The sequence below is a fragment of the Saccostrea cucullata genome, unplaced genomic scaffold (genome assembly GCF_032062105.1).
Source record: "Saccostrea cucullata isolate Sc308-1 unplaced genomic scaffold, CSIRO_AGI_Scuc_v1 ctg1865, whole genome shotgun sequence".
Classification (NCBI taxonomy): Eukaryota; Metazoa; Mollusca; class Bivalvia; order Ostreida; family Ostreidae; genus Saccostrea; species Saccostrea cuccullata.
The window spans coordinates 61,273-85,047 of NW_026923196.1; the positions used below are offsets into that span (position 1 = coordinate 61,273).

Sequence of the window (23,775 nt, forward strand, 5' to 3'; positions counted from 1 at the left end):
TATGCATAAATTATCCCATGTTTCCCACTATCGTTGATGTCCCAGGCATACTATACTAACTAGACAGTGATTCCTTATATTTCCATTTCATTGTGAAATAAAATTGTAGATTTAGACTTTAAAAATGTAGACTAAAAGATTTAATTATAAGAGGACTCCTATGCCAATTTCAATAGTCCTCGCCCACTGACGTCAAACACAAAGGCAGTTGCACGTGATTTACATGCATATTTGGCTTCCTTAGTGTCAGACACAGTCAGATGCGCACGAGATTTGCATGCATATTAGCCTCATTAACTCCTGACCTATCTACCTGCCTAATTTACATTGCGGCAGAATTATCAAGAAATAAACTCTCCTAACTTTCAAAGAGTTATCACAGAAAAAAAATTAGAATTGGAAATATTTAAGAATTTAGGAAAATTAAATGACAAAATTTCAAAAATCTCCTCAAAAACCATTGGGCCTGAGAAGATGAAATCATATTACCTAGTGTAAATTCAAGTTTATTCAAATTATGATCCCCTAGAGACCCAGATATGAATTACAAGCTATTCCATAAATGCATTCAGGTAAGTTTAACATTGCCAAAAAATTTATAATCTTGGAGTAATGTACTCCATTTTTTTTTATAGAGACTAGAGTCCTGCTAATGTACATCCCACATCCATTTGCATACATTCAATAAGTATACATCAAAACATATGTACAGTAAAACCTGTCTACTATGGCCACCACTGGTTCCAATCTAATTCTCCATATTAGACAACATTATGGATTGAAAAAAAAACATTTTAAACAATAAAAAAAATTATTGGAAGAAATTTTGCATTTACATTGTATTAGGCAGGATTTCATATTATACAGCATCTGCATTAGACAGGTTTCACTGTAGTACACAACACCAAAGAGAGGGGTGAACACATTTACCTTTTATCCATTCTGAGCATGATTGTTTATTTATTAATGCTATTTTCAATCCAAAGAATTAAATCTGTTGCTGATGAGTACAACACTTAATTGCAATCCATAACAACACAAGGAATAGCTTATAATTAATTTTCACTGTTCAGCCACTGACAAATGCCTTACAACATTGAAACTTGAATATGAATCTGTATGATTAACAGAGCACATTAGATTGTTTTGGATTTATTATCCAGAATTGATCCCAAAGTTTATATAACTCCTGAAATCAAATACAAAGAAAGCTTTGAGAATCACTCCCAGTTTTCAACAGATCCCTTCAAGTAGAACTTTCACATTAAAGCTATATATAGCTCATAATATGTACACTTTTATGGAAAAAAGTCATTAATATCCTATGAAATCTTTGATCAGGAAATGTTTACCCTTATTGATTCTAATGAATACATCACCTAGCATCCATTAAAGAAACAATTAGTATAGCAGACAAAACACCTTTCTAGGTCTACATCAACAGACATGAATTTTCTTTTGTCAAAGATGAGCTCGGTATTGAGCCATGAAAATTAGAAGTCACATAATTTTAATAACCCCGCCCCTGCATAGCATTCTCGGGTCTTCATTTCTTTCTCTTCCATTGTCAAAAAAGAAGTTCTAACTTTTAAAAGCCGACAGTCAAGTGAATATCTAATTGTATGAAAATGTCAACATTTGTCAGTGATAATAATTTGGTACAATTGATGTTTATTTTTAGTCAAACATCGAATAAATTACTTTTGGGGTTCTCTAATATTAACTCTTTTGTGACTATACTACCAACTGCCGATTTCCATCAACTTTGTAAACACAGTTTAGGAAATTAATTTAAATGTGAACATGCAGTTATGGACTGTTCAAAATAGCAATTAGAGATCCAAACATATACGGGTTAAAAGCTTTTTCAAGCTGCAAAAGTTGACCTACATAAACTTGAAAACACAGACAGAACCTATTTGCAAGGTCTTGGAAAAAATTCTTATTCACCTAGATATTTTGACTTGACATGACTTGACATCTGACTCTGCCAATCAGTCAAATTTCAGTAAACATTCAGTCAATTGCCAGTTAAATAACTGACTGGTATATAACTTCATCATGTGCATGTATTTTACACAATAGTATTGATCAGTGACAAATAATTTTTGGCCATTGATATACTAAATGTATGATCTTGAGTCAAAAAGCCATCATAAGCCTTAACTTCTTGGCAACAACTCTTGGCAATTTGAATCCACTAATCAAGGGTGTAAGAGATTATAAATGAGTCTGATTTTGCAACAGATTGGGATCCAAAGAAGGCAGTTGCCTTATTATTCTTATTTCCTCCCATTGGAGAGATTTATGGTAAATGAGCTAAGGGTACTTCATTGATTTGTCCTGTCCTAGAAATTTAGAATTTACATGCACATACTCTAGTTGTGGTAGAAATCAAAAGTTTTCAATAAATTTCTCAAAATCTTAATGCCAGTGTATCATAAAATCTTTCTTATGCTCCATTTAACTTTAAATAAAGGATACATTAATTTATTATTTCTAAGCTAAAAAGGTGAAAGCAAAGAATTAAATAATTAAAATTTTGATCTGCATGAAGATCCTATATAGATCTATAGATCAAGATAATTCTCCATAAGGAGTAATTTCATACTTTTAAAAATAGAATGACAAAAGTTAATTTAAAACTCTGACACCATTTTTTATCCAAATATGAAATTTGATACTCTATGATCATGCCTTCATTAACCATATACCAGAGAGGAATATCTCCTTAACAGAATAGGTATTTCTCACGAAACACAATTAGGACACACATACCTAAATATTTCCTATAATTGAGAACCTAAGATTGAGATTTTCAGTTCTCAGAGTTTGAAATTTTAATTAAAATGTCAAAATATCTTGGGATTTTATTCCTAGTTTGAATTTCTTTCAAACTATTATTATTCGCCCATTGGTAGACCAATTTAAGACATGTCTTTGCTGCATCAAATATATGTGTAAATTCTAAATCATCATCATTCAAGTTTAAATTTTAATTCATCTTACAAAAATTATATTTGTTCTATTATTAGTTGTTTGATTTTAATTATTACAAAATTTTTACCATTTTAAGTGCGTAATTAACTTGATCGACAGAGCAAAACCATTCAACTAGCTATAAATATGTTTTCATTTTTAAATTCAGAAGAAAAATATTAAATGAAATTAAAGCAGATATATTCATTGATTGATTATCCAGTTCCTTTACTATGGAAATAAAAAAATAAATCAAAGAATTCTGTTTCCGGAGTATGTAAAATAATTCATTTTTAATATGCAGGAAATAATTGTGCATTGCATCGAGAAAAAAAATTTAGTTTAGGAAAAATAGCCATTGTTCAAGTTCTAATATCAGAATGTCTGGCCTGGGATAGTCTCATGTCAACATCCAATACAAAGTTAAATATTTAAACAAGTACTAGAGGTGAGATTAATAGGGACCACAATAATATTACACAACTATCACAAGAATATCACTGTTCTGTTGCCCAACGTTATACTCACTATTTCACTCACTGAAATCCAAATTTACTTTAGTGATTATAGTAAATTCAGAGTTACTCTTCTCTTATGCTTTGAATTTCTCTCCCACTCCTCAACACCCCCCCCCCCCCCTCTTTACCTTATTTTGAATGATTACCTAATTTGAAGGAGCCTCATGGAGTATTTAAACTTTTGATGTTAATTCCATTTTTTTTTCTTGGATTTCATGATATAAAATTTATTTAAGATAATGTGCTATGAAAATAAAGATCATTTTTGAATTACATTAAACAAGTGATGCTGTATAGGTGGAATTTTTAGCGAGATGAAAATTGAGTAATTTTTCATTTGAAATCAGTATTTCATTTTAACAAAAAGTAATTTTTGTGAATTTTTGGTGAACAAAAAGATAACTAAATTCTAATGAGGATTAAATTGTTATATGGAGATATCAATATATGAACTCTTGTTTTCTGGTAGAACTAAAAGTAGAATTTTCAAATAAAGACTTACACACTGCTGTCAAAGGACACAGATTTGGGTCCCAGTTCTACTGGTGCTGCCATTTTCTTTTAAATCCAAGAAAAGTCAGAATTTCAATATTTCATAAAACTACTAACAAAACAGTGAAAGATTCAACAACAAAATCACATCCTGCATACATTTAAAAGGATTAAACCTCCCGACGTTTAAAGACGAGAGGAAAATTCTCATCGAAACAAACTTGTCCACAGATCTCCCTCTCAGAAGAGGACAAACATTGATTAAAATAACAATTAAACAGTTAAAGAGTACTGCCCATAGTCAATCAGATCAAATTAATGGCTTTTAAAGGGCTCATTTTCCACCTACGGCTGACAGCAAGTGAAAGCCTTTCATGGACCCCCAAAGGTATCCGCTTACAAACTACGGTTCCACCATGTGCGCAGCAAAAGAGACCATTTCTAAGTCTATACAATTCATTGAAAATGAAAAAGATAAAACACAAACTTCTGTTTGTCAAAAATTAAAAAACATTACTGAATTATTCAGACTCATTGGGCATGATATTAAAATTCTACACAATGAACAATGTTGGGTTTGTTGAATTTAGGTTGAATAGACAAATTTAATTTAGAATACCTGTGTCTGAATACATGTATTGAAAGTAGTGCAGGGGGTTGTGGATTTAAATGTGAAACTGTAAAAATAATGCATTATAGTCTAATCATTAGAACAGGGGCTCTACACCTGTATGTTACCATAACAAAATAAAAAGAGTGTCAAGGTACTTAGTAGGAAGATCAATTTATTAGTGTCAGATAAGAAAATGAATGTGTGATTAATCAACCTCTAAAACACAAAGGTGTACAAAAAGCCAAACAAATTATGTAATATATGGATTAATATCCCCTCCAAATGAATTGCATTAATTGCTGTCTCTTCCAAAGGAAAGGAGCTTATAGTTTGCAATTGCAAAATGTTTTTTCTTTTTCTCTGATAAACAAATTTTCACATGTCCATGATCTAATTTCAGAATGAGATCCATACATGTACAAATAATTTTGTTTCATCATTCATTAAAAAATGTGTACTTGGATGCCAATTTAAGTTTTAAGAAAATCAGATGAGTACTTTGGGAAGAGTAGCATTTTGAATATATTTTCACATAAATTTCTATTTTTGTAACCCTGGTGGCAACATTGTTCACTGATCAGACTTGTGTATCTTGGCATCGTTTGTGCTATTATCATTGCAATGAGTTATCCTACTTAGAAAATTTTAGTCCATAAATTGTTCTTTGAAATGGACAGCCACACAAAATCTGAAGGAAACACCCTATATTTGCAAATGCATAATGCAATTTAAAATCCAATCTCAATGTTCCACAAACAATGACTATATAATGTTCCACAAACATTGACTAATTAAGTAGTCATATATCAGTCATGTCAAGTAGGACTATAGCTACTGATGTCTTAATAACTTTGCTTGTCTTCAAGGCTGAATTGATTATACCTGGCAGAACTACTTACAAATTTCAGACATTTGAATGACTACCTGAATATGTATTTTACATAACTTTTCATAACTTGTTTATTTAGCATTTAAGTGATGGGTGTTTTGCATTGATTTTGAGTACAGAGAGGAGTGTGTAGTACAAACTATTTGTCGTGGGTCCTAAAAAAAGTGTATCCCACCCAAGAACAATAATGAAAAACAGACAGAGGGATGGACTGGGCAAAAACAATACACCCGCAAATCTTTGATTAAGGTTGTATAAAAATCTCATAAATTGAATGACATACCATGCATACCGAATAATTAACCTCTGGTACTTTCTTGTCATTAAACAATACGTTCTCAATTAATTTCATCAAACTCTTTTTTGTATTTCTTCTTTTAATTATTTCTAAAATTAACCATCTCCATCCAAAATCATAAACAAGAACTTCAGAAAGCCTAGTATCCCTTATAGTATTCCTTATGTGATGTCATGCATTCTAAGAAATACAAATTCTCAACAAAACAGTACCACCAACATAAAACCTACCAGTTGATTTGACTTCATTTGACCCTTTATAAATTCAACAGGTTCTTGACCTCTGACTGTCTCCTTAGATTTTATCCATAACGTGAACATGCCCTAATATTACCTTGACATTGAATTCAATAAATTTCCTGACCTTGACAACCTCCCAGGTCTGAAATGGATGAAAGCAATATGGTTCTCTTCATTGTATGTACATGTATCTTGCACATGCTATATATGGAAGGAGAGGGAATTAGCAAGCTTATAAAAACTTGCTTCCTAGTATGTTATAAACATTGCATGCACAAAATTGCACTAACAAACTTCAACGATATATTTCTTTACAACTTTAACTAAAAGGACATTTCTGTCTATTCAAAAGGCAAAAGCAATCTATAAGTTCATTAATTTTTTAATATCAATAAATTTTTAACTGTACAGTCACTGCAACAACAATTTACAAACAGAGAAAGAGACAAAAAGTCCTCCCCTTAAACTGCATCATATTTTCAAACCTAGTGTAACTACAACATTCCATTAAATATTCCAAAATATTTCAAAGCATAATTATTTATTAGCAGCTTTGTGTCATGAGCATAAAATTCACCATGATAGTTACCTAAGTCACAAAATTCATTAGACTATTTTTTTTATATTCATCAAATATAATGTGCTTATTTTAATGAAAAAGTTACAGCAAATCTACAAAAATATTTCAGCACAATATTTTCTCCATTACAAAGTTAATATTTGCAGTGTTTACCTGTTATCGGCCATGCTATATATCCCTGACAGCTCGTTTTGGATATAATCTGTTTGCAGACCAATTATACTGAGATGGCCCTGCTTCACAATCAATCTAAACGCAAAAACCTGCCTGGTCTGGTCCTCTTATATTTTCCTCCCTCCGATCAATCGAATCTCACACAATATTAATATCTTCCATCTCATCAGTGCAACGGACTTAATTAACATGAAGGTCCGCTCAACATCCATACACTCTATACCTTACCATGAAAGCTATACTAAACAAACTCCCTCTTTTTCAACATTTAGTAAAGTTGGTTTGAGGTTAAATCAATTCTGAATTGTTGATTTAGCTCAACATTAGAACTCGGCATGTCTTCAAAGACAACATCTCATGCATGCTCAACCCAATTTTAGCTTTCCTATGTTCATAGTATTATACCCTATTCAGTTTTATAGTTCCCTGGCTGCTAGCTATGAAAAATGCCAGTCTTATATGAATTATGTTAAATTGATTTCTTAACCATTCAAACTTGTTTTTTTGTTAACATTTTCCCAGATACTATTAAATACACTATCATAACCTTTCTACAGGTATTTTCTGGCTAACAATATTAAACATTTTTACTGCCTAGTTGTGAACGAAAAGTCTCAACAGAATATCATTTTACATGAAAAGTATACAATTTATTGCATTTGCTGTTTTTGAAGTTGAAAATTTCAAAAGGTATTAACTTTGTCTCAATAAACCTAATGTATATAAATGTTTTATCTTCACAGTTTCCTTAAAATTCATTGATCATAAACTCTTTTTTAATGTTCCAATGAAACCCAAGCTCTGTTTAAAGAACGGCTTTTACACGTATTGGCATTTTTCTCACCTTATAGCCACTACAATCCCTTTTATTGACGAATAAAATAAATATATTTTTTCATTTGTGAAAGAGGAGGAAACATTCCTTTAATAATTCAATTATTGTGTCTTAAATCCAACAGGGTGCAAAATCGCATACATTTTCCCTTGAAGTAATTGATTAAAAGACCGTTGAGAAGAAATGACTTTGAGAAAGTACTTTTAAATATGAAAATTCATAATTAAACAAATACTTTTAATTTTTTACTCAAAAGTTCACTAATGATAAGAAGGACCCTACTCACTGAAATCCTGAGGAACAAACACACCTGGGATATTGAAAAAGTTGTCTAATTATAATAGCGGCCTCAAGTCAATACAATCTCAATTTCATTTAATTTTTCTAATTTTGGGTTCCTTTTTCTATGCTAAAAAGTATTTTTTAACCAATGTGAAAGGAAATTTAAGGAATAAAGCACAATTGGAGTACCTCCTTAAAATTAATTCAGAATTTTTCAGAACCTCAAGGGAGACAACTCTCATACATTTCTTACCTGCTCTCCTCATCTGAGTCTGCATTATGTATCCTGTCTTTCTCCTTCAAAATTTTGGCATAAAGCTGAGAGGGAATCATATCATAAAACTCCTCGTTCATTTCCCCTTCATCTGAGTCCTCCCACGAAACAGAAAGACTCTCCTCTGAGCCCCCTAGAAGTTCATTCCTCCCCTCTGCATTTAACCCTGGGGCAGAGTAAAGCCTGCGTGATTCCGTATTGAATGACACAAAGTCCTCCGGTGGTGGCAGAGATAAAGGGGAGGTAATTATCCTCTCATCAGAATGGTCCGTCGGCAAATTGCTGAATACGGGCTGAGAGGTGGTGCGAGAAAGCACCCGCTTTGGAACGTTTTCCATTGTTATGTAATTAGCAAGTCCTATATTCAGTGATACCTTTTTTTTTCAAAGATTAAATTTCTCTCAAAGGAAGAATTTGCAGATCAAAAAACGATAATGCACGCTTTTAATTACCTACCATGCATGTAATGTTCAGTAAACATCGACATTGAGATTAATCTCGTTTCACACAATGAAAATCTTTTTGTTTGTCCCGGGTACCTTTTCTTGAGTTTAGATAAAAATCACCACGAATCCATAATGGTCAAAGTCTGATAACAGTTTAAAAGTAATGGTAAAACATACTCAATTGTTTATAGAGGAGGCTCTCCAAAAATCTACACAAACTTTCAGGAATTACTTCCAAATAAAGTCTCCGATCAATAATTGATTTATTTGCACTTCTGAAGTGTGCCCAGCTTCATTATAAAGTTTTTCTCAAATATATGCACAAGTAAATGATCATCAGAAAAAAAAAATTAAGAGTACGTTCAAATAAAGTGTTTGATACTTCCGATTTTAATATTGATTTCCTTTGTGAATTAACTCTGTACTCTCCTTTCATTACCTATTATCACATTCATTCTTTTCTGTATCAGTTCTTCCAAAATCTTTAGAATTTTAATTTGGAAAATTTCAATGAATGTCCCTGGTAATTAACACAAAACTGCTACCAAACAAAGAACAAAATCCAAATCTGGGGAGTCACACAGTACATAATCTCAAATCAGACCTTGGGAAAAAAAAAAAAGGTCTGCACTAGAAGAACATGTCATAAAACTTTCAAAGAAAATATTGTAAAATTCAGAGTGAAAAAAAAAATCCATTCAATGATTTATCACCACGGGGTAAAAATAAATAAAAAAAAATTCCAAACTCTATCTGTGAAATATATATCCCACTTTTTCCAAAAGAGGAAAAGCCCAAAAAGTCAGGCACAGGGCATTTTCAAGAGATCACAGACACCGAATAGATAAGTTAGGACTTTGACGAGCCCAGCTGTTTGGAGGTAAATCCCTTTTTTATCTGGCACTGACTTAGGGAGACAGTAATTACTCTTCGGTTGTCAATATATCCCAAATTTTTAAACATATTATCATTGTTTCCCCAATAGTGTCAAGTATGGTGAGAAAACTATGAAAGACATTGGAGAAGACCTCAATATGAATTGCTGTCAGGAGGTATTATGCATTGTCAGTTTCTTTACCCCGTTGATGTATTATATAAGTGCATTAAGGGTTTCCTTTACTTCAAAATTTAACTTGTTGACCTTAGCCTTTCAACTTTTTGATTGTTCTGTCCCTGTATAAGCTCAATTTTGACAAATCTTATTACATTTGAAACTATTCAATATAAAAGTGTGTAAATATTGGTTAAAGTCATCTTATATTTTCTTTAGAGTTCATTAAAAAGTTTATCTTGCTCTGTATTTCAATAAGGAACTTGTACAAATCATTGTCAGGCTGTAATTTAATTTCGTAATTCCTTTCCCCACCTCTAAGGTCACTTAGTGAGGCCATAGCAAGAAGACAACCTGTCTCTTGACTACAATCACAAGAGGACCTTTAAAAATTAGCAAATAAGTCTTAATTCATTTGGATTCTTTGAAAAAGATTTAAAGAAACACAAAATATCTTGTTGCTAGGTAAAAAGGTATTTGTGCTACTTATATACAAGTGTTCTATGAATTAAGCAATTAAATGCAGTTTTAAGTGAAATGCTATTGAATACTGGTAATTTTCTGGAGTTGTAAAATGAGTAGAAAAATATACTTAATAATTATCATCACAAAATGTTAAAATTTCTTAAATTACCATTCCTCTATGCAAACTATACTTAAAAAATGTTAAAAATCTTAACATTTAATCTACATAATGACCAAGATTAGATTACTTTGAAATTTCATTGAAATTCCTATACTACTGGAATCGTACAATTATGTTGTCCTTAAAGTTTGTTTATGAAAAAAAGCGTTACATCAAAATAAAATAAGAGCTCCTAATCAAGAGTGTACTGTCAGTATAGATTCCTTAGTTATTTTATGTGAATACTTTAATAATATGTATTGCAAAATGACTCTTCAATTTTTTTTAACAGAATAATTTTTGTCAAAAATAATTCTCCTAGAAAATCTGTTTATTACAATTTAATAAATTTCAACATGAGAATGTTACTCTACACACTTCATTCACAAACTGATCTGAGTATTTTTTCTTTTATAAAGCGGAAGCTATATATACTAGCATTCTGCAAGACTTGTTCATGCACCCATCGCCTTTGGACAGTTGATCACGAGATTTGACATGGATTAATTAGCACCATCATAAACACAAGTTATTTTACTCTTCAAATGATGCTTTTTACAAAGTTACACAATATAGTTGCATATATACTCAACAAAAAAAGAAACGCATATTCAGGTTAAACATGATAATCTAAGTTTTCAGTTTAATCCTTATTTTTTTAAAAGTGATTTTTGAGGGTTTTGATAAAAATTAAACATATCATGTGTTGCGAGTAGAAAAGTGAAGTTTATGTCATGGTCGACGCCTTCAAATTCTTGGGGCATGCCATCTAAACTAATCCATATGTCCTTTGCGACATAAGCGCTGGTGGATTTCCAATGTACGGATGTTGTGCACGAATACCAGCTCCTCAGTCTCTTGCGAACAATGTATGCACTTTTATGCTGATTTTTTCATCAAGCAATTGTAGCAGCAGTTTTTACAGCAAGTTCTGAATCGCGTGAAGTGCTGAAGGGGGGGGGGGGTACGGTCCTGCCTGGGTGTGTGTTTATCTCCAATGATAGTTTAATGGCTGCAAGGGCCATTTATGTATTTCAAATGCAGTTGCAACTTCCTGTTGCGTAGTTCCCTTTAATATGAGATTAATAGGAGTGTTAATAATTTCTCTAAATCCAAAATATCAACGAAAATAGACGTCTCCGATTCAGAAGAAATCATGAAAAACACTACTTTCATAAACACGTTTAATCAAGGGAGATAATTCAACACTTGGGTTTTAAAACCCCGTGTTGTCCTTTAAATAGGTCATAGGTATCCAATGATATAAGAAATAGTTGTTCCATGTACATTTGAAAAATTTCTTTGACGAGTAAAGCAATATGCGTTTCTTTTTTTGTTGAGTATATTTAAGAATCTGCAGTATTACCCGATAACCCTATGACTAATTCAACATTTACGTGACAGCTAAAGATGTTTATAGTTTTTAAAGTTTTCCTTATTTTTGTTTTTGTTTTTAATTTATCATTATTATAATTTCATGAGTAATTAATCCTAATTAACCACCTCATTTAAACAATATAAATATAAAATAAGTCCTCATATGATTTTGAAATGTTAATGATTTGCTGTATGCAGTCCAAGAAAGACAACTCCAGTTCTCTTCACTTACTTTTCAATGTTCTCAGGATTGTTGAAACTTTTTCTTCTTTTTCTTTCAGTGGCTTGTTTGAGCTGAAAAAAGAAGAAAATTCATGACAACTAACAAGAAAAAAAAAAAAAAAAAAAAAAAAAAACCAGAAATTAGATTTATCTTATTTTATTTTTAAAAGTCAATAGGATATGAATGCCCCAATTAAAGGCCATATCCAAATGGTTACAGGTACTAACATTTGTTTAGAAATATTTTATGCTCAACTGTAAGTGTTCATTATTAAGCCTGCATGTTCACTATTAGCATATTGTACTGTAACTGATATTAACTACTTTTGGTCAGTTCTGATACTTGAGCTTTTTCATGTATCATAACTGCTTGCACACATTTTCCAAATTCCTGTGAAAATTTTGAACTTTAATATATGCAAACACAGTGAAACCTAGCTGTCAAATCAGTCATGTACTGGGGTAAATTTTGTGTTGGAATAGGCATGATGTCGGATTGCACAGTGTAAAGAATATATAAAACAGTAAAATGAAAATTTTAAATTGAGATTGGAATTCACAGTGCAACACATTGCAGGCCCAGTGTCGGAATAGACATGCGCAGTTTTCACTGTATACTCTGTGAAATCACTAATTTTCATAGGGGTTTAATTTTCACGGTTTTCGAGATATGAAGAGACCCAGGAATTCATGTCCTCCATGAAATATTATTTTTTCAGATATCACTACTCAACAATTCTTCATCCATGAATTAATTATATCCCCATGAACCCATTTCTCCTCAAACCAAGAAAATTTGACCCCTTGAAAAAACGTGATCTTACAGTATATATATGTCATTCCTTTTATGTGGTATTATGTTATTTTTGGATTGATGATGGACCTATACCATTCAGTTATACCAGTACAGTCTTTTTACACTATTTAGTCAACTGAATGATGACTGAATGGTGACTGAAAGTCTGGAAAAGTCAGAGCTCTACCATTCCTTCACTTTTCAGTAAAGAAAGAATTAGAAACAGGTAAGTATTAGAAATTTGAAAGATTAATTAAAAGCACTACTTATAACTACTTTTAGTCAATATTTGTTAAGCTCAGATTGCTTAGAAATTGAAAAAAAAAAAGAATCAGTGTTATATATATACTTTTTATTGTATGTCAGATCTTAATTATTATGGTCAAAAGATCCACAGGGTACAACATCTAATGGTTAATGAAAGAGATGGTCACAGGTTTTTCTACTAAAGCAACCCAGTAAATACAGTACAGCACACATATGCTACACATTTTATCTTCTTTTTAATTTATGGTTTCTTCTTGAATTTCCAACTCATCTACATTTATAATGTTGCTAGCTTGCTGCAGTTGAGCATTCAGTGGACTTATGTAACATCTGCATAAGCATTCGGTGGACTTTAAGACAACATCTGCATATGTGCATAAGTGTATTACAAAATTCAAGTGCTTATTGCCCAAAAGGGCTGATCTAAAAGTCCTTCCTTAATTAATGAATTGACTGTTTATCAAACAAGGACAAGGCCAATCAGGTTATATTATTTAAGTTATGACTACATCTCCTTAATTATTCCCAACATGAAAATAAGCTTCATCTTGTAATTTTCAATGATGTTCAATTCATGCTAAAAGTAAAAGTTGGTTTTAGCAAACATCTTCAAACAAGCTCTTTTAAAACCAAGGTAAATATTCAAATGCCTTATTTATGTGACATTGTCTCTACTCAAACAAATAGCTGAGCCAATTCTATGAGCCTTTGAGATTGCATTTGACACCTTTAAAACACATAAACTAGAAACTGAAGAACTCTCAAGTGTTACTGGTTCAACAATTTAAGTCAGATCGTGCCTCCAAACTCTTAGATCTGCTTGTCATTTTAGGCAACTCATACAAGAAAGGACATTAATTGGCATCTTTTAGACTATTTCTGCAGAAAGACTTGAAAATAGTTCAAATGTTATCTTTGAGTAAATTAAGCTTTTTAACTGTATGTTTACAACAAAAGAAAGTTGAAGTACACACTCAATTACCAGAATTTGAAGTCCTTTGAGAATTTAGCCAATTTTTCAGTGTACTAGTATATGAACTAGTATGGATACATGTACTCACTGATTTGGGGGGGGGGGGGGGTATTCTTCAGGGGGGTCAATATATTTTAATGCCTGACTAAACAAAAGATGTGTTAAAAATTAAAACTAGCAAGTGGGCACCTTCAATTTAATTACACTGATCAGGTCAAATCTAATTAAAACAGACACAGTTTCTTTGCATGGCTAAGAAAATGTACCATAAATGCGGATCTTGGATTCGATCACTATGTACAACGCCTGACTAGCAAAATGGACATAGCATTCAAGACTTCTCAAGATGAACCAATTCTGTCCACAGAAACCATGGGTACTAAATATTTTGCTGGCTGTAATCCATGCATCATGCATTCTGTGCAGCATAAATAAACCCACCCTAGCTATTATATGTCAGACCATGACAACACACAAGTACCGTGTCAGGGAGAGCAAGCCATGATCAGTGTCTCTTCCGTTACTAAGGGTCTGAAAACTGAATGGACTGTGCAGAGACAAAAAATTTACAATCTCGTTAAATAAGCTTTCAAGTCTGGAGGATCTCCCACAATGAATTATTTCTTTCAGGTTCTGTTGATAGAATTTACACATCTGGTTGCTTGGCAAGGCAACTTCAAAAGTGCAGTTCCGTGGGTCTCTAAATCTTTTCGATCTCCATCATTAGGCAGTCCTATGGCCTTTCTATTCTAGCAACCAAGAATATGAAACAATTTGTCAGTACTTAAAAAGTTGTGCTTCTAGTAAGAGTTTATATATGCATTCTTTGAATACAGTCAGTCCTTAGTTTATAGCAAGACCAGCTAGTATTTCATCCTAAAATTTTATTTATTAGATTTTAACCTTTAAAATTCCACTTGTATTCAGTATGATGTATGATAATATCTACTAAACAACTTATGCATACTACTGTTTTCATTCTGACGTTGGCGATTTTTAATCTTTTTTTGAAATAGCTAGTCAACTTCTGTCACCCAGATCTGTGGATAAAACCAAGACACTTTAAAGAATATAGTTTATTATCTCAAGATTTCAACCATATTGCAACATTTAGAATCTTTTACAACGAAAGTTTACAGATTTTTTTTTTTTCATCTAAAAGTATATTTAGTCAAGTTGTTGCCGTCAACACTCCTTCACTCCAATAATGTGTATCTTCTCTTCCTTACACTCCAACAATTAATGCCAATACAGGTTCTTTGAAAAAGAGAAAGAATTTGGAAAGAATCCTACATTTCACAACCTCTGACATTACCAAACAAGGTACAGAAAAGGGAACTTCAACCTTTAAATATATGTACCAACACAAAACACAGAAAGGAGCATTTTAAAATCTTTCTTCAAATAAACCCTTGTTTGAAGATGTGACATACCTAACAAAGTAAAATTCCATCGCAAGTCAAGGAAGATTCTCCAAAATATTGTTAGATTTGATCTTACATGCACTCTTCATTATCCTTAATCAATCACCAGGAAGATGTCAAAAACCCAGCTCTCATATTTAAACACCACTTGTCCAAAGAAGTTTGTACTTTTTGGATTATAGTGTTTTCGATTCAAATTTTAGCACTTAAAGACATGACCAGAAAATAAAAGATTTAATTTTTTTATTTAAATCCTACGAAATTTCAATTGACTGCATAAATTTGGATATTTCTTACAAAATAAGTTTTACTTTTATATAAAAACTTTTAAGAAAAAAAAACTTTTGAATTGTATATTTTGCTTTATTTCTACCTAAATAAAGTACAGTCAAACTTTGTTATCTCGAACCTGATGGGGCTGAGAAAAAAAATTGAGATATCCGAGAATTTGAAATATCGAGGGTAAAATACTTAAAGAATATGTGGTTGGGACTTCCACATCACTTCGACATATCCATGGTGTTTGAGAAATTGGAGTTCGAGATATCGAAGTTCAACAGTTTCTGCACTACATTGTAAGACAAATAATCAAGTGTATTCATTAAAACGGGACTAGACTAGAAAAAAACCCTGACATTTCAAATGAAAACAAATTTAACTTCGCACAAAATGAATCCATATAAATCCAATCAGTGAATTAAGCTTAAATCAATAAAATGCTTCATTAAAGAGTCCCATTATGTGCAATTCGACATTTTATATCCCTGCATCAAACAATTTACCAATCTGCAATGTTTAGTTTTTGTTTCATCTGAAATTGGTCTTCAGACGATAAAAGAGCTGAAAAAAATAAATAATTCAGTCGTTCTTTATAACCTTCATCTCCAGTATTCTCTTTGTTCAATGTTTAAAGCATACTTTCATTTATAACTATCAGTACAAGTAATTATTATAACATATCACTAAATAATAGCAGGGACTTAATTGATTCACCTTTACCTTTTAACAAAAGACAATTGATTTACATTTGATTTTTAATATTAACCATAATTTAGTAAAAACTTCTCTCTATTAAAAAAAAAAAGAAGATAATTTACATTTTTTAATAATGACAACTCCTTGACCATTTGAACAATCTATTAAATATGCTTTCAAGAGGGAATAAAATTTACAGTCAAAATTTGACTATTAGTCTGGCTGTTGACTCAGACAAAATTGTAGCTCTACTGGTATGAACTTATCAAGTTTGCAGAAAATATGCAACTGGGCTTCTGACATTTCTTATTTTAATATTTATTTGATTCAAAAAATAATATATGTCAGACAAAAAAAAAATCAATTCAAAGAGATTTCATGCTTTAATAACTTTTTTGGGGTTAAATTGCTTAAATTGCAAAGACTACAATTCAAGACAGCAGTACTTTCTCTTAAAGTGAAAATCTGATAAACATAATTAATATGTGCGTGTATAATTTTATGAAATGTCAATTTTAAACAGTATATAAAAATCTGCAATGGTGATAGTTTTAAATCTTTCAATTCAAAATTCTTTAGGTGAAGTAACCACAAAATCTTGCAATACATTCATTTTGAAATGGATCAATTTGATTTTCCAAAATTACTAAAAAAAAATTTTTTTTTAACCTTTTAAAAGCATTTTTCAAAATACTGGTACATGTAGCAGCAATGGTAACCCTATCATATTTACCCTCTGTTTAGCATGCAGTATGGTACCAGTACCAATGTGTGTCTGAGAACGCTTATTTCTCCATCCGTGGATAATGACATCCTCGTTCGGATTATCATTCGGAACGGAAGAAATCCCCGTCACAGTGATTGGTCTTGTAGCACTCATCTTACGAAAAACTTGTACAAATCCTTATTTCCGAGGTACCTTCATTTTTGTATTTAAATCCTTATAAAAAGTCTTAAAGAGAAAGTAATCTTCCTTGTACATCCATAAAAACTTCAAGAGTCAATTTAAAGGGGTGTGTTTAAAGTTTACACACATAGCAACTTTGTCAATCTTTTCATGTGCATCACCACAAAAAAAGTCCCATAAAAAGACACAAGATGAAATAGGGCATATATGGAATTATGTTATCATTTAGTAATTTTAAAGTATAGAGTCATTGCAAGCACAATTAAAATCATATTTGTTAAGAGCTTATACCCTAATACATTGAGGGATACTATCTAAAGTGCAAATCAAATCTCTCAATAGCTACTCTGCAAGACTTTGAGATAAGAAATGTCACCTTTACAGCATGTTATGTGATAGAACGGCAAAATATACACCAGAGTTCAAAACGGGAAAATCTAATAAATTAATATAAACTGTAGGGGCTTGCTTAAGGGCCAGGATTAGCTCTGTTCTTTTTTAATTAAAATGGTAACGAAAGCTACCTGTAGCACAGGTATGGCAATCAACGGCAGGTGTCTAGCCTGGACCTTGCCAGGCGACTGGGGCTTTATTCAGAGAGAGCTGTCAATAAGCTGATTGGGCCTGTCCAATAATACAAAACATGCTGGGATGAAAAAAGACCCTTCTTGTATGGAAATCTTTCTAGTAGCTATAGTACTCTTAGATCAATGCCATGCCTTTCAGTCAGTCTAAAATAACAGGATGTATTAAGATTCTTCTCAACCTCTTGGAAATATTTCTAAAATTATCTTATATGATTGTTTTTAACATATATGTTGCTAAATTTCAAGTTTAAAAAGTTTTTTTCTATTAGATATACATGTATAAATACATGTAATACAATTTGGGAACCATGTGAATTTTTCAAAATATTGTATCGCATTCCAAATTTTCATTCCCTCAACTGAATTATGAGTTAAAGGATTTTCTCTCTGTGAAGCACTTATCATTTACTTTGAGGTCAAATTGACAGAGCTTGGGTATGTCAGCTAGATGAAAAATCCCAAAATTTTGATAGTACAACTCTATACCCGTTTCCAGGTATAAGGCATTCGTTAATGCTAACTTGTATCTTCCCCAAGAATTCACTGTTTTTGACAACTCTCTGAGGTATTACTTGAATGGGTTGTATATATTTATTCAAGATGATAAATTGAACATAAAAAGGTGCTAAATTGGTAAATTTGTGAGCATTTGATACTGACAGGGAGACCACCACATTATGACCGTAAATCAAACACACTTCTCCAAGTGCTTTCTAGCAAAACTAATGATCACTATACAAAAATAAAAATAATAAATCAGGAAATGTGTCTAAAAAAAGAAATTAAAGACCAAATAATCAATAAACTTTTAGTTAATTTTCAGCCCTGCATAGTTGGATCAAATTTTTTTTGTGTTGAATACAGCTTAAGGTACTCAATTTCTTGTATTTAAAAATTAATGAAAAAAATAAAGACAATATCAGTAATAATCAATGAAATTTTTAGTTAATTTTCAAGGTCATTATCTTTTTCCTGACATAGAATAAAAAAATTGTTGCCAATCAAACTTTTTTTTTGTGTTAAAAAGATATAACTATATTGGGCTTATAGCATGGTATTATCAAATTTACATAAATAATTTAACAAAATTTTTTAGGATATATTAGTTATTTTCATATGCTTCCTATATTTAACTTTTTCTTATTTTCACATATGATAAAGTAGTCTTATAAAGGTACAAAATGATACAAGAACAAAAAGTTTTGATCGTTTACTAAGAGAGAAAAAATACTTTTTATGGATTTTTGGCTCAAAATGTTCTAGTTTGTTTGGAAAATCATATTTATTTGATATATTTTGAAAGTTTAGTCCCTTATTGTTAATTTAAATTACATTTGAAAATTTATTCAAGTCTTTGCTTGTGTAAAACTTATAATTAAATTCATAATTTTGAAAGGCAGAAAATTATTGCAATTTTTAAATAGATAATCCTATTATCATAATGTAACTTAACAAATGAGCTTTGTATGATATATATTTTATGTCTTAATTCTCTGTCTCTAAGAACTAAAAATTATTTAATTCCTCTACAGAAAATAGTCTTTAAATTGATTCCTTTATGTTAAAAATGATTGAAAATGTCATACCAAATTTGCTTCCACTGTTGCATAACTATCCTTATACATGATGCCAAACATGTAGCACACAGATTATCAATAATTTATCTTTGATTTGTCAAGCAAGACATCCATTTCAAACACTTAGAATTGAAATTCAATTTTGAAAAAAAGGAAGCTCACAAATTGACAGGATTAAATCAATGGTGGAGAAAAAATAAAATAAAGAAGAGGAGAAAAATTAAGACAACCAAAAATGTGCCATATCTTAGAAAGAAAGATATTGTCATTCAGTGTGTGTTGGCAGTACGAAAAATTTATCTCTCAAAAGAAGAAACGTAGATTTAAATCATTTAACACAGTTCTACTCTTAGTATCTTCCCAATTCATAATAAAAAAGATAAGGCACAATAAATTGATGAAACATTTATCATTTTTCCTAATCTGAGAGGAACCACATTGCGCATATTTAAATAAAATCTATTTTATCAAAATTAACAAACTGCTTCTGTAATCAATACAATTTGCACATCAAAAAAGACAACTTTCTGTCAATTTGAGATTAATTACTTTAATTTGGGAACTATTAACGATAGTTTAAGCTGACAAATGAGTTGGCAATGAGTGGAAATGTTTTGTCATTAGGTCCAGTATTTTTTTTATGCGTCTTTTATCATTTATGTAACAGAACACAGCTGCAATCGAGCCTCCAATAAACTATTTACCAGAAGCTTTAATTGTGTCTGTAAAGTCAATACAAGTAATTTTCGACTTTATTCATCCTCATTAATCATTGAGATCATAGACATCATTAGTCCATATTTACCTTCTATAAATATTTTTTTTTAAAACCTGCTTGTTCTATCAATAATATTTGATATATGTACTTGTATTCAATATAATATTCTTAATTTGGGAGTTCATAACTCTCTGTCTGCGTAATTATCAACAAAAAAGGCACAACATTTATCAATTTAAAAAGAAGTGTTTAATACATAAAGCAGTCCTTATATTTTGACTAAGATTTCACTTTAATTCTTTAAACCACATTTTTGAAGCAGATATACTAGCTGATACTAGTACTTTTGATTTCTAGCTTTTTCAAAATGATGCCACACTTTAACTTTTTTGTCACATTATTGATAACCCTTGCCAACATTATTTTGAAGTTTTACAATTCTCAAGGTCATTGTAATATTAATCATGGGCATGAAAATGCACATGAACATGAAGTCAAAATTAAGATTGGATTAAAACTACACAGAAAGAGGGAAATTAGTAAATACTAAAATAAATGATGTGACAATACATTGCATTCAACCCATACTAAACTAATTAAAGATAAGTGATGTACTCACAGCTCCGATGGTTTGAGCTACTGGAATAATGAGTTGAGCCGCCCTTCTCCACGACTGAAGAGCTTTCTTCTTCTTGGCCTTCTTTCCGAAAAATCGCCTCGGAACCTCCCTCTTTGGAACAGCTGATGCTGACAGACTCGTTGACATACTTGAACTGGGCCCTTCATCTTTATCCAGCTTGCCATTATAATCGTCAGGGTCTGCATTAACTCTGTCAGAATTAAATCAATTTTATCCTCTTTTATGATCACATATTGAATCTAGAAGTACCTGGCAATATTAACCTTGAATAAATACCCTTAAGGCCCAAAAAAATATTAACACTAATTCTAATTTTATTAGATATTCACATCCCTGAAGCATACTGAAGTAATTTAAAATACTTACTCTGACATAGTTTTTCAATTAAACCATTGAAATTAAAAGTCACTATCTTATTTGCCAATCACAGAAATGATACAAGGAGACAGCAACTATCAAATTGTTTCCAATCCTGTGATAATATTCACTCAACGATATCCAACACATCAATAATGCAGAGACTAAATGGCAACAATATATCCAACCAATACCATCTTAAAAGCTTCAATGCTCTTTCCGGGTGTTCACAATGCCCCTCAAAGAAATTCACACAGCCTCTTATGTAAAACTAAACAATTTTATGATCATGTGAAATCAGTTGTCACATATTGTTTAATTGGGCATGTCAGAAGTCAAACCGATTTTCTTTTTACTTAAATTTTTAAAAAACATTTACGGATGGAGGATTGACCTGTGTTTATATTAGTAGTCTATATTATCAAAAAAAGAAAAAAAGTTTTATTTCTTCGGGACAAATACCAAAGTCTTAAATAGTTTGTTCATTTTATTTAAATTTTTCCTTTGAGGGCTGAAAGTAAACAAGTTCTGTTGAAAGTATATCAAGATAAACAATACAGTAGTGTTGATACTTCTATTTGTCTTACAGTTAAGATGTGAATGTTTTAATTGTTCCCTTATCCAGCTGGTAAACTTCAAGCTAAAATAAACATTCTGATAATTTGTGCTGACTGAAACATGAACTATATATATGAAGTGAAGTACCCCCCAGATACAAATGTATTTTAAAACTTAAATCTTAAATTCCACTTAATTACTATTTCACTTTTTTTTCAGTACATGTTTTCAAATTTTTATCTGAGTAAAAGAGTTTAATTATCCAAAAAATAAAGCAAAAATGTACAAATATCAATTGTAACATGTAAATCTTTTTCTTAGGCCTAGAAAAATAAATTGTGTGTTCCCAGTTCCCCGACCGACCCTAAAATATAGGAGCCGACCCTGAACATTTTTTTCTGTCAATATCTTTCATGAAGTAAACTCTTGCAGTTTACTTTACTGAAAGGAAAAAGAAACGCATAATAAACTTTTGAATAAAATTAAAACTATTATTTCCAATGTGTTTTCCATGATTGTTATCAAACATTTTAATTCAACTTTAAACAAGTAACCAAAATCTTGTGTGACTTTGACTGATAATTCCTGAGTTATTGAAATTGATATGTCGATACCCCCCAAAATTAAAATAAAAATTCTCATCATCTCCCTTGCGCATCAGTAACAGCCTTAATTTTCTTGTGCATTCACTCCGCAGGCCAAGGGCAAAATTTTCACCTGCAGGACCAACAAATCATATGTTGCCCGAATCCCAGTCTATAACTGTTTTGTTATACCCTTTAATGCTCACTTAAGATTTCATCAATACACACTACGAGGGGTTATCAAAAAGTTCGTGGACTGAGGCTATAAAATTAGTACTATGTAGTCTGTGCTTTCAAAATTTATATGGAACATAAAACAACAAAAAATAAAGAAATGTTGAAAATTTTAGCTTGATACGTTCATTATTTGCCAAATTATTATAAAATAAAAACGACATTATATGATCACCCGGCGCTGTCGTCGTTTATTTTCATGACGTCCGACAACGTCATTGTTTTTTCAATGTCCTCCTCTTCTACCTCATGTACTTTTTGGGATGAGATTCCTTGGAGCTGAGTAAGGACTTAATCCCGCCTTGTTTATATGACTTTACAATGTCCTGAACAGTGGCTTTCATTGAATATAATATTCAAAATGGATTTATACATTGGGAGAGATCCTCGCTTGATTGTGCCAGTTGCTTTTGGGAGTTCAATACCTACAACATATGATCAACGTCATTTTTTGACGCGATTGATTTTTCACACTTTGACTACAAATCGACATTAATTAACTGTGTATCCCTTTTCTCTCTGAATCTATTTTGACATTAAAAGATAAGTATTCTGGATGCATATTATTTCTCTGTAGCCAGATTAAACATTTCTTAGGTCTATATCAGTTTTTTCAGGGGCAAAACTTGATAGAATGTTGAAAAAACAAACCCCTCCCCCCCTTTTGACGTCATTTTCAAGGCCTCATTTATTTGGACATTCCATGTAAAATTTACGATAAAATTTCATAGAACTTTCAGAATGATGTGAAAATTTCATATTTTATGGAACAATTGTGTCCCGACACATACCTGAATTAACGGGAATATTGAATGTCAAATGTTCATATCAAAAGAGCTTTTTCTCAGTTACACATGGGTCGCAAAAACGTCGTGTTCGAGGTTGCGCCGCCTGGACATACCATTGCTTACAAAAACATTACTAATTTATTAGAAAATAAAATTAATGATTTATGGTTTATTCTTTAGATAGAAAAGATGATGCTAACTAGTTATTTTAAAATTAATTGATGTGCCTAAAGCGGTTTTAATTTTACAGCGCTAGTCCATGAACTTTTTGATAACCCCTCGTATATTATCAATTACTTTATATGGAAAATTATGGCTTAATCAGAAAGTATAAAACAGTAGCTGAGAAAGAACAAAATTAATTATATTTACTATATCACAAAAATTAATTATTTATCACAAAACATACTGTACTCTTCCCTTCTTCCTTACCTTGCTGGTAGCAACAACTCTTGCAGCTCTTAACTTCGGCTATTTCCGTGTCGCCGATATTGAA

General features: G+C 31.3%; 1 protein-coding gene across 6 annotated transcripts in view; it reads right to left on the minus strand.

Moving 5' to 3' along the window:
* LOC134263422 (WD repeat-containing protein on Y chromosome-like) overlaps window positions 1-21,171 on the minus strand; it is a 34,593-nt gene extending 13,422 nt beyond the window's left edge. The window contains exons 1-3 of one of the 6 annotated variants that reach the window (XM_062745763.1): window positions 21,125-21,171; window positions 20,738-20,948; window positions 11,905-11,966 (exon numbers count right to left, since the gene is read on the minus strand). In XM_062745763.1, coding sequence (XP_062601747.1) covers window positions 11,905-11,966; window positions 20,738-20,948; window positions 21,125-21,132 — 281 coding nt within the window. In that variant the 5' untranslated portion in view covers window positions 21,133-21,171. Of the gene's footprint in view, window positions 1-930; window positions 942-3,999; window positions 4,283-6,761; window positions 6,924-8,152; window positions 9,260-11,904; window positions 11,967-17,062; window positions 17,139-20,737; window positions 20,949-21,124 lie in introns of those variants that run through there. The other 5 variants (XM_062745767.1, XM_062745762.1, XM_062745765.1 and 2 more) reach the window with 5 other exon arrangements.
* Window positions 21,172-23,775: the final 2,604 nt, after the last annotated feature.